Source organism: Onychostoma macrolepis, chromosome 13, assembly GCF_012432095.1.
Source record: "Onychostoma macrolepis isolate SWU-2019 chromosome 13, ASM1243209v1, whole genome shotgun sequence".
Lineage (NCBI taxonomy): Eukaryota > Metazoa > Chordata > Actinopteri > Cypriniformes > Cyprinidae > Onychostoma > Onychostoma macrolepis.
This window is the reverse complement of record NC_081167.1, coordinates 10,507,295-10,519,697: the sequence shown is the minus strand read 5'-3', so window position 1 is coordinate 10,519,697 and position 12,403 is coordinate 10,507,295. Positions and strand designations below refer to the sequence as shown.

The following is a 12,403-nucleotide window of genomic DNA, read 5'->3' as shown; positions in this document are numbered from 1 at the left end:
TTAGGCAGAGCGGCCCGCCCTTGTTTGGCCAATCAGAAACGGTCTTTGCCAGTCACTCATTTAGTTTCGCCGGATTTTGGAGCAAGTGCCCGTCATTGCGGAATAATTCTGTTTATATCTGGCTTAAATGTAGCAAAATCGCTTTAGAGCACCTTCAAAAAGCTGAAAACCCTCTTACAGCAACTCAACGTCCGTGTCGTGGAGGTTAGCGCTACCGACGAAGACCTATCAGGAACGCGCGAATCAAATAACCAATCAGAGCGCAGCTATCTTCCACGCCCGCCTTCAGAACCAACTACCAATCACAGCGCAGCTCTCTTCCACGCCCAGTCTCACGAGCCAACTGTAGACCTCTCTACTCTAAACACCGCCTTTTCACACAAAAAGTGTCCGTTCATCATTTCAGCCCTCTTCAGGCGGATTTTCAAGGCGAGACCGGAAGTGCGTTCAGTGTGTTGTCATCACGCAGAGGAAAGCAGTCAGCACTGAGGTCATCTGCTTCAAGGTGTACCTGAACCTTACCTGTGGTGATTTCGCAAGGTCTGTGTCAGATATTTTATTGAACTACTCTTTAAACAAAAATGCACGTTTGTCTGTTTTGATATGGTTGTTGTTGTTATGTTCATGTATCGTTACGTGAGATTATGTTGAAGCTAGCTAACGATATTTTAGCCCGTTGAAGGGGAGATGAGTTTGCTCATAATTAAATTGCTTACTTTATAAAGTTAAGTAAAAAAAAAAGTGCACATACAAAGCAGCTTGACAAAGTGTCCGCTTCGGTCAAATGAAGTTAAATTCATGTTATAGGAAATGTCGGTATTTTGCATGTCCTTGTCAGTCCACATCACAACACCAGCAGAGCAGCTAGCATTAGCTACAGTAACTTAGCTGTAAGTATGCGGTTTATATCGCTCGTTTTCCCTGGTAGATACACAATACTATTTCCTTTAGTTAATAAACTTTTTAGTTACATACTTTTTGCAGTAATCAGCTGTGTGAGTTTTACAGCCCCGGCCAGTCCTTCTTTCTATGTATTGCTAATCTCACATGTTCATCTGTCAGGCATTATTGTTTACAGGCGTGCATGGCAATAAGCGTTTTAATAAGCATGAATATAAAGAGACAGGGTCCGTCCTGTTCGTGAGTAAATATGGTTTAAAAGCTGTTACTTTTAATGTCCTCAGTCATTAATTTTCTTGGTTTTGCTTTCACCTTCGAGACTATTTTATGCTACCCACCACAACTATGTTGGCATAGCTGCAGTTCACATTCTTCAGGACAGAGACCACATTCATTTGTTCTTTAGTCTAAAAATGACCCTCTTCCCACAAATCAGGTTTAAACAACTTCTAAACCTTTTGTTTCTCAGTCTAATTGGTTGCTATAACCCAGACTTTTTTTGTGATCTTCAGAGAAGCCGATAGGATGTCTGGAGATTTGCCTCTGAATATCAACATTAAGGAACCACGATGGGACCAGGGCACGTTTATGGGCCGAGCTCAGCACTTCTTCATGGTGACGGATCCCAGAAACGTGCTGCTGTCCAGTGAGGTTTTAGAGGATTCCAGAGTTACTGTGGAGAACTACAGGTCTGTGATTTTAATGCTGTATCTATGAACTTCAGAGGGGAAATCCTGTACTTTAACATAATGTAGAAACTGTAGAATTACCATTCACAACATTTCTGGAGAAGCTTTAGAGTGCAATATATAGAATGTTTGTTTTCCTTTAACTCTTAGACTCTTAAAACACTGTAGCATGGATTTGTTGTTTGAAACTAGGCCCTGCTGATTACATTTGTGCACCTCTTGTTTGTCTTGTTTTCATAAATGGCAGCAAGGTTTCACTTTGTTGAAAGAGGAACTATGGTGAAATGAAAATCTGTTCAAATAATAATAGACTTTTATATAATGAACAATTAGTATTCTTTTGAACCAACTTTTGAACAGTGGTATAAGAGTATTTTTGTAAGAAATTAATGCTTTTATTCAGCAAGGGTGCATTACATTGATTAATAAAATGACAGCATTTTGACAGACTTTTACTTTGTTACAAGAAATGTATATTTCAAATAAAGTATCTATTCTACTATTTCAACTATTCTAACTATTTCAAATAGTTACTTTAAACTTTCTATTCATCATAGAATACTCATAAAAAGCATCACAGTTTCCTCAAAATTAGCAGCATGTTTTCAACATTGATAATACGAAATGTCATATCAGCATATTGTTTTTTTTTTTTTTTTAAAGATCATGTGACACTGAAGACTAGAGTAATAGCTGCTGAAAATTCAGTTTTGTCCTAATAGGATTTAATTACATTTTAAAATGTATAAAAATAGGAAATGGTTATTTTAAGTTGTAATAATATTTCACAATATTTTTGATTGAATAAATGCAGCTTTGGTGAGCATAAGAGACTTCTTTCAAAAACAAATAAAAATTCTCAATCTTTTGATGTAGTATATATGTGTGTGTTTACCTCTTCTGATACCCTGTGAAGTCTTATTAATGTTTTCAAACACTCCCCCATCTTCCATTGGTCAGACAAAAAGATGCCAGTCCCACCCCAAATGCCATTGGTCAGTGTTGCTGGTTGAGATACTCAAACAAAAATAGCAATGATTTGAAAGTGCCACAGAGCTTTTCAGAGGAATCAACCTACGAATGGCTTACTTATGTCTCTCCAAATTAAGCTGGGATAGGAGAAACTATTTTAAAATCCAAAAATTACACACTTCACCTTTAAATACTGTTTTAACTCTCCATGCTGTTGTCAGTTTATCATTGTTTTCATATATTACTGTTACTGTACTGCTGTGCCCTCTTTTACAGGTTGGGAATCGTGAAGCCTGGGCTAACAGAAGATGAACTATGGAGGGCCAAATACATCTACGACTCTGCTTTCCACCCAGACACAGGAGAGAAAATGCTGCTAGTTGGACGCATGTCTGCACAAGTGCCCATGAACATGACCATTACGGGTTGCATGCTTACCTTTTATAGGTAAGCACACTGTCACACTGGATCACTCATTGTTCTGGACACCATACGGGCAGAAAGTGTATATAGACCTGAAAATGTTATACATTAAAGCCAGAAAAGGAAACTGAGTAAGTTTTTCCATGGCCTGGGATAAATATCCCCGCTCAGTTCTGTGAATACTTCCTAAATGAGTCATCATGGAAAAGACAGCACTCCTACTGAATAGCTAAGTTTAGTGGTTTGATTCAGGGTTAGAAGTTCCACTTTTTTATGGTGGTAAAATAATACTTTTGATTAATGTTTTAAGAAAAAAGAAGAAGGGAAAAAATGCCATTTCTTCTTTACTGGTTTTGTGGACACTTTTTTTGTTTTGTTTTGTTTTTTTGCTTGGATCAGTGAGTCATCTGCAAATGAGTCATTTTGAACAACTCAAATTACAGCCTTGTGTGGGAGATTCTTATGACTGCAGCGTTGTCTGCAGTCATGGAAGGGTGAAAGGGTTTTTAATAAAAAAAAAATAGTCATTTTTTTTAAATATGCATTTTTCTTTTAATTTAAGTCTCTCTCTCTCTCTCTTATCAGGACAACCCCAGCAGTGGTGTTTTGGCAGTGGGTAAACCAGTCCTTCAACGCCATTGTCAACTATACTAACCGCAGTGGAGACGCGGCAATGACCATGAAGTATGAAGGCTAAGATCGCTACTAGAAACAATCTAGATGCAGGTTTCTATGTGGAGGCCTCATGGCAGCCCCTCTCTTGATGGTGTGATGCGTTTCGCCCACACTATGTTGGTATATTGCACAGTTTAGTTTCCTGAAAGCTGTTGCATGAGCCAAATTGCCATGATGATACAAATGGTGGAATCTGTTCCACTTGTACTCCATGAACTTTCATGAAGCAGAGATGTCAGTGTTTCATGATCACTACACATTCTGAATACAGACAGATTCAGACAGCATGCTCATTTATTCATGTTTCCATTCTGATCATGTGTTTATGATCTAACAACATAATTGCCTGTATCATTCTTTCACTAAGCATCATTTGCTGGATTTACAGGTTATGCAGTGAGGCTTGTATTGTTTTAAAATTATGACACATGCTTTAGGGATGAACACACTACTCAACATCATAGCTTTTTCTAAACCCAAGGCTTCTTGATAAAGGAGAGTCGTGCATTCTGAAATATCAGTAATTATGACCTCCATGAAAAATATTAATGGTACTGATCTGTTCAGTAATACTTAAGACATTATATATTTTAACTTTTGCAGTCAGCTTGGAGCAGCCTACGTTAGTGCTACAACTGGAGCTGTAGTAACAGCCCTTGGACTGAAGTCTCTGACCAAGGTCTGTCCTTTCACTAAACTACTCAGTATTTTTAGTTAATCACAGGGTGACTGTAAGCAAACTAAATATTTTAACATTAAGGGCCAGATTTACTAAACAGGGCAAATTAGCATTAGAGTGCAATTCAATAAAAGTGCCGATGGGAGGGGAAAATTCTGCAGGTGATTTACTAACAATACACACATTAAAGAACACAGACCCAGCCAGATCATTTCCATAATGACCAGCACAATCTACCAAGAGCAGTGCAAATTACCACCTGCTTTAAGACTTTAAGACACCTGCTTTTTTGGCGGCGTTAAATAATGGTGCAAATACCAGTAATTTGACGAGCGCAAACGTTAGTAAATTGCGTTGCGTTATTCATTTTAATTTCCTCCCATAAATTTTGCGTCTGAAAGGGAAACGCCAACAAATGCATATTCAATAAAGTCAGGCACAAAAATAACCGTGTCCATGCCTTTTCAGCGCTAATTTTTCACTGCGCGTCTTTAGTAAATCCTGACAGTACTATTTTCATGCTAAAAGAGGGTTTGCGCTGGTGCAAGCTGTTAGTAAATCTGGCCCTAAGATATCAGTTTACTTCTCACTATTGTTTTCACTTATATATTTTCATATATACACTACTGTTCACTACTTTTTTTTTTTTTTTTTTGGATTTTTAACATTAAAATAATTTATTTTAACATCTCTTATGCTCTTATGCACCAATGTTTATTTGATTATTGTGACATTTTAAATTAAATAACTTTTTTTATTTAATTGTTTTAAGTCATATATTCATAAGCAGCTATTACTCCAGTCAGCAAACAGCTAAACATGTTTTAAAAAATTTTGACAGTGGTTAAATATTTTTATCTTTAAAAATTTAATTTACCACTTTCTTGGCTTAAAGGAATAGTTCACCCTAAAATAATGAAAAATGGGAACTATCCCTTTAATTGTTGACCGTTGTTTTTACATCTAGACAATATATGGCAGTAGTGACTTGAACTATCTTATATTTTCTCAGCACTTGCCAGCTATTATGGGTCGTTTTGTTCCATTTGCTGCAGTGGCAGCAGCAAACTGTATCAACATACCCTTCATGAGACAAAGGTAAGTGAGAAAACAGTTTTTTAATTACAGAAATATACATATGTTGGTGTTGAATCAACCATTGTGCAAATTTTTGGTAACACTTTACTCAAAGTCTTTATGTATAATGCATTATAAAGGGGTTATTAAAGGGTATAATGCAGTGGTTCTCAACTGGTTTGGTCTTGGGACCCACGTTTTCCCATGGTCATCAAGCCGCGACCCACTTTTATATATATATATATTTTGTTAAAAAACAAAGCAAATTTATTTCACAAAAATTACCTTAAGACTGTTAAGAATATGACTAATACTGAATAAACAGCCCATGAGTAAAGGCTATTAAGGGTGTTTCTCAAACGGAAGGCTGGATCCTACCGAGGCTGCGTCCTTCCTAGTTCAGTCCTTCAGAGTCTTGTAGGCTAGACTCTTCATCGGCATATAAACGCTAGAATGAGACGCTCTAGTAAGTGCGCGTGGCTACGTCACATATGTTCCTGCCCTTACCGTCACGGCACAAAAACACTAATAAAATTTATTTTTGGAAAAAAACCTTTGTATTACAAATCTTTATATTATTTGGCTTTCTATTAATGCAATACAATGAAAAACCGCCATCTATGATCTCCCTGTGGCATAAATTATTGGCATTTTAGCTTTTAGTAAGTAATTTACACCAAAACAAAAGATAACATCTATCCTTTCATGTCCGAAAACATTATTTTTGTCTTAGATTTCATAATAAATTCAGACAAGCTCAGTACTGACTCGTTTTTCGTCAGTTTATTTTCATGAAATGGAATGGGTACAAAGGATTGTGGGTGATTGAAGGTCGCGGAGGATACATCCCATGCATCCTTCAAATTCAGCTGAAAGAAGGACGCGAAACGAAGGCTGTCTTCCAAGGATCCTTCCGATTGAGATGGCCTTCAGTGACGTTTGATGACGTGGCAGCCGAGATATGCAACCTTTGTAGGATGCAGCCTTCCGTTTGAGAAACACCCTAAATAGCACTCCCAAACTAGTTAGTCCCAAACAAAGTGAAAATAACATGGTATTTTTGGGTTATGGAAACAACCGTTACCTATACCAGTGGTTCCCAACCTGGGGGGCGCCCGAGTTCACAGCGGGGGTCGCGGGAGCAGAATATACTTTGAGGTTGGGCTGGACGATAAAACGATAACTACAATTATAGTGATGGCTCAGATTACCATATGTGTACGTAGGGGGGGCCCATGAAAAAAAGGTTGGGAACCACTGACCTATACAATACTAACATGAACTGTTAATGAAACGTGAAAACTGTTCCTGAATATAATGAATATCATACCTTCATGTAAATCCTTCCCAGCTAACACACGCAGTACCAGTATGTGATTTATCGTTACTGTACTTTTATTTCACGGCGTTGCATGCTCGTAGTTTCTGTGCTTAGTGAAGTGATATACAGCGTGGTGCTGCGTTCACGCGCACTATTGGAGAGTGCGCGCTACGAACACGGCATAACATCTGGCAGTACAGGATAGTTTGCTTTTCTGAGGTGAGAGACTTTTTATTTACAATTACATAACAATTTACGAAAATAACGATAGAATAGGGACACTGACATTAAACCTGTCACCATTTCATCTGACCGCAGATACTGAATCGGCACAGCTCGTTTTCCTCAGGCACTCTTTACTTAAACTGCATCTGATATAAGTCAACAGCTTTCATGCACGTCTTTTAAAATAAAAGTCTTGCATCAGAAAAACATACATTTTTTTGTTGTTGATGTCGTTTCTTTGGCCGTACATTCCGCGACCCACCAGTTGAGAAACATTGGTATAATGCATTATAATTGTTCATAATGTACATTGTAACACATTATATCTTGTCGTAAATAATTATAGCTGAATTTAAAATGCATAGTGTAACAATGAATTAATTAATCGATTAATCGCATCCAAAATAATTTTTTTACATACCATATGTGAGTGTATCGTTTATATTTATGTATATATAAATACACACACATGCATGTATATATTTAAGAAAAATGTCATGTTTATATATAAAATATATTTATATACTGTATAATATAAATTATATGAATGTAAATATATACATGTAAATAAATTTAAATATTTTCAAATTATATACTGCATGTGTGTGCATTTATATATACATAATAAATATACAGAGTACACACACATACAATATGTGAACAAAAACTTTTATTTTTGGTGTGATTAATCGTTTTACAGCACTAGTTATAATGTATTAATTGAGATTGTAATGCATTATAAGGTGCATTATAAGGTATAATTAATGCATTAAAACTACTTTTATATTGCATCATACATAAGGCTTTAAGTAAAGTGTTAGCGAATTATTCTCTTTTCTCAATCCTCCTTCTACAGAGAGCTGAATTATGGTATTCCTGTTACCGATGCTGAGGGAAAACGTCTCGGAGAATCAAGTAAAGCTGCTCAGCAAGCCATTGTACAGGTGGTGGTGTCTCGTATCGGCATGGCAGTGCCAGCCATGGGTAAGCTTTTGTAGATGTTTTTCACATAAATATTTTGGAGCTCATATATATATATATATATATATATATATATATATATATATATATATATATATATATATATATTATTTCTTTAATAAAATGTATTCAATCACTACATTTATTTTTATCTACCTCTTATTCACAGCCAAATAACTTCCTTTTTGTGATGTCAAACCTGTGATAACTCTTACATTAATGACATGTGGCAGATAGAATGGGATAAATGTCATGATATATGAAACACATCCTAGTGTAAGAAATTATTATTATTATTATTATTTATTTTTACAAATTTTAAATCTAGGTATGACCAAGTTGTTTTAACAAGATGTCTTTTAGATCATACAAGATTTACACATGGATATTTATTATTGCCAAACTAAAATGACTGTGAAACATATTTTTTAATGTAAATAGACAGCGGTTTTATTCAGAGGTGTGTCTAACTGATTTATTTAAAAATGTATCACTTGAATGTATTTTCGGATTTTTGTCTAGTGTACATCTCTGAAATGTCTTTTATAACCTCTTGTTAATTGTATACCTTGTATAATTTATTCAGAGATCGCCATTAAAATAGCCTTGATGCTGGCATGGCGTTAAAGTGAATAAATAAATAAATAATTCACAGCCAAATAAATTAATTAAATATGAATTTAAGAAAATGTTTTTTTTTTTCAAACAGCTATTCCCCAGTTATCATGAATGCCTTAGAGAAGAAGGCCTTCATGAAGGTAAGGAATCACAAACAGACTCATTTCAAGCATCTATCTGAATCTGTCTGAGAGGACGTGTTTTAAACTGCTTCTTAAAAATGTGTTAATTTCTCAGCGGTTCCCGGTTCTCAATGCCCCTGTACAAGTTGGACTTGTTGGACTCTGGTGAGTTTTTAAGGCACTGTTTGTTCGCTATAAATTGCAATCATGGTTTAAAACAATGAATGAATGACTTATTTTACATATCCATCTCCACAGTCTGGTGTTTGCCACTCCGCTGTGCTGTGCTCTGTTCCCACAGAAGAGGTGAGTGCTTCTAATTCAGAGACGCTTTTGCCATGGTTTGATTGACATGCTGATTTGGGTTGTTTTTCTGTCTCTGTGAAGTTCTATGAAGGTGAACAGCCTGGAGCCGGAGCTTCAAGAGAGTATACGGCAAAGCAATCCTAACATCACTACTGTTTATTTTAACAAGGGTCTGTAGAGAGGTCTAGGTTGCAGCCCATGTTAATGTCCTCCACTGCACTGGAGGTTAGTGGGCACAACTTGAAGGTTAGAACATATTTATTTTTGTTTTGCTGTTCTGAGTTATATATTTTTCTCAATTTTACCCATGTTATTGTACTATCCAAAATAACTATATGTACAGTGAAGGTCAGAACTTGCTGCTGGATTTAGTTAAAGATGCTTGAATGTTAACTGCTGCATTGCTTTATGCCTCCATCTTGTGTTGACCGCACACACTTATTTACCAGTATATTCATTACTTTGATTTATACTAGATTATCACTTTTTTCCCCCCTTTTTTTCCACTAGTTATCTTTGGCTCAGAACTTTCTAAGATTTCCAGGTTTGTGGCTCCAACTCCACTCTCCCATGTGCGTTGTTACTAAAGAAAGTTAAAGAAATTGGGTTTTCATCTTTATTCTGCCAGGAGTATTTCCACCTTTCATGCTCCACTATGTGCCCATTAAGTGCACTTACGTAGTGAATGCAGTGTGCTTTACTCTGTACTACAAAAGAAACCCTGAGATGTGCAAACACTCCTTCAAAAGCACATCGACAATTATCGGGTGACTATCACTGATATCATTTCCTGCAGGCCATACTTCATTATTTCTGTCTAAGCCTTATAGACCTGTGTGGTTGTGTGGATTGTAGTTTGTGTACTGAAGAAAGGTCAAAATAACATTTCTTGGAGTATTTAATACTTATTATTAGCATTTGTGATTGTATGAATAATTTCCCCAAGTAGGACAGAATGTGTCTGGGCTTAAAGACGAGCACTACATATCTCAGGCAGCAAGAGCAAATTATAAGAACAAAGTTTGCTCATGTTCGACAGAAATATGCTCAGTTGGAGTATGAAGAAAATGTTGCTTCATATGCCCTGCTTGATCATGTATTACATCTCAGACATGTACAGATTTCTTTATTGTTGTCATGGGGGAATCTATTATGTGTTTCATTAATTATTATATATGATGATGTCAGTCATAGTGTCTGTAGTATATGATATAACTATTTGTAAGTTCACTAGCCTCTGGTCCTGTAAACTGAGCGCATATGATCAAACTTGTTTTCCCTGATGTACTGTGGTAATGTTACGCTGTATAGTTGTTGTTTTTGTGGACGAAGTTAAACCTTTACAGTGTTTTTTTGTTTTTGTTTTTTGCCATCAGACTCACAACTCTGCTTTTTGGGTGCAACAGCACATAGACTTGACGTTATTCTCATCATATCCTCTAAGAGGCAGTAGAGATCTGTTGTTTTTGACCTAAGCACTCCACTGTAGGCATATAATTTAGCCTAATATCTAAGCACATTAAATGTTACACAAGTATTCTGTTGAAAAACTTAGCCCAGTTGAAAGCAGTCAGGGTTTTGATGCTTTCTTTATTTAATGCACAAATTTCCCGTTACTATGATGATAGTACAAAAACATGTCTAAGTTTGATGTAGACAAGTGTTGAATTTATGCAAATATGACTATCTGATTGTGATTTATACAAAATGTCTGATTTCTTCCCGGGATGTCCTGTTACACTAAATATCACAGACCACTTCAGCCACCTAGTGTCAAGACTCGTTCTTCCTTTCAAAATGTGCAGTGTACTAGCATATATAGTTTGGTTGGTCGTGTAATGCTTACCAGCGTCACAATGATAGACACAGAATTCCAAACTTAAACTGACAGACGTTATACTGTCATAGCATCCTCAACCATACTGACTCCGCTTACAGACGTAATATCAGCAATACACCAAATTATTAGCAAAGGTGGTGTTTCAAGACCTTTCAAATATTTTTTTGATTGTAAATTGCACTAGACCACTGACAATGTTCATAGGATGTAAAACTATAATGTTGTAATTGTACAGATTTAATATCATGTTAATGAACTTGCAGTGATCATGTTATTTTCTATATGCAGTTATAACATTATGGTTGTCCATCAAATTGTCTTATGTCAAAACAAAATATAGATTGTCACACCAAATAAGACATCGCCAAAAGAAAATTGATTCACTGCACATATGCTTGACGCTTAGAGCACAATTTATTGATTGGTCTCCTTTAGTGTGAGAAGTGCAGACAAATGCAAGTGCAATAATTGGGAATGTTACTTGCATGTAAAGGAAGACCCACTTCAGCACAGTTATTCTATATGTTGTTATTATTGGTGCTTATTGTTTTATTTTTCCAGCGTTTTATATTGTTTGTTAAATCCTTGTATTTTATCTGGAACAATGTAATAAAGATATTAAACAATGTCTGACTGAGACCATACTTTCTTTGTCAGCATTTGCTATTGAGGGGCATCAGACTTAGAACCAAGAAAATATTTGGCATACAACAGTTGATTTAAAGGAATAGTTCAACCAAAAAGTAAAATTTGCCCTCAGGTCATCCAAGATGTAGAAGAGTTCGTTTTTATTGGAATAGATTTGGAGAAATGTAGCATTACATCTTGCTCACCAATGAATGCTCTGCAGTGAATGGGTGCCGTCAGAATGAGAGTCCAAACAGCTGATTAAAAAAAAAAAGGAATCGCAAATAATCCACCCAACTCTAGTCCATCAGTTAATGTCTTGTGAAGTGAGACGCTGTGCGTTTGAAACAAATTCACAGGCATTAACTTAAAAAAAAAGCTACAATACAAGCCTTGTCTGAATCAAGAAATGTGCAAAGATGTAGCAGCATTTACAAGCGAAAACAGTTTAAATCAAATATGTACACTCATTTTGATGCGAGAGGACAACAAGGGATGGACCTTTCCACTGGAGGAAAAGTTATAGATTATTGACTCCTGGGCCAGAATTAATGCTTTAAAGTTCCAATGCCTTGGTGAAGTTGTTTCTTACAAACACACAGCTCTTCATTTCACAAGATGTTAATTGATGGACTGAAGTCATGCTTTTATCAGCTGCTTCAATTCTCATTCTGAAAGCACCCATTTACTGCAGGGGATCCATTGAAGAGGAGTACATTTTAATTTTAGGGTGAACTATTCCTTTAATCAGACATATTCTGAACCGGATGGCTTGGCTTCCCCAGATGGAACACAGATTTCTAATTAAGCAACAAGCCAAAATTCCGTTTTAAATTCCTGCCTTTAAAATGCAAGCGTACCAGTAGGTGGGCAGAGAAATGTATTTGTTGCACAAGCAAATATACTAATCAGGGATTAGAGCTGAATGGCTCAGTAGCAAGTTGTGTT

At 36.2% G+C, this 12,403-nt stretch overlaps 1 protein-coding gene across 2 annotated transcripts; it reads left to right on the top strand.

Annotated features, from left to right (window-relative positions):
* Window positions 1-379: 379 nt before the first annotated feature.
* Window positions 380-11,455, top strand: sfxn3 (sideroflexin 3). 2 transcript variants are annotated; one of them, XM_058796397.1, is made up of 11 exons: window positions 380-540; window positions 1,413-1,589; window positions 2,838-3,008; window positions 3,570-3,668; window positions 4,263-4,338; window positions 5,351-5,436; window positions 7,818-7,955; window positions 8,652-8,700; window positions 8,798-8,847; window positions 8,941-8,988; window positions 9,070-11,455. In XM_058796397.1, exons 2-11 carry the CDS (start codon window positions 1,426-1,428, stop codon window positions 9,164-9,166), a joined length of 978 nt encoding a protein of 325 aa, XP_058652380.1. In that variant the 5' UTR covers window positions 380-540; window positions 1,413-1,425; the 3' UTR covers window positions 9,167-11,455. The 2 variants fall into 2 exon arrangements, with proteins under 2 accessions (XP_058652380.1, XP_058652379.1); XM_058796396.1 differs by lacking the exons at window positions 8,652-8,700; window positions 8,798-8,847; window positions 8,941-8,988; window positions 9,070-11,455 and adding an exon at window positions 8,112-8,134 and having other exon boundaries at window positions 7,818-7,945.
* Window positions 11,456-12,403: the final 948 nt, after the last annotated feature.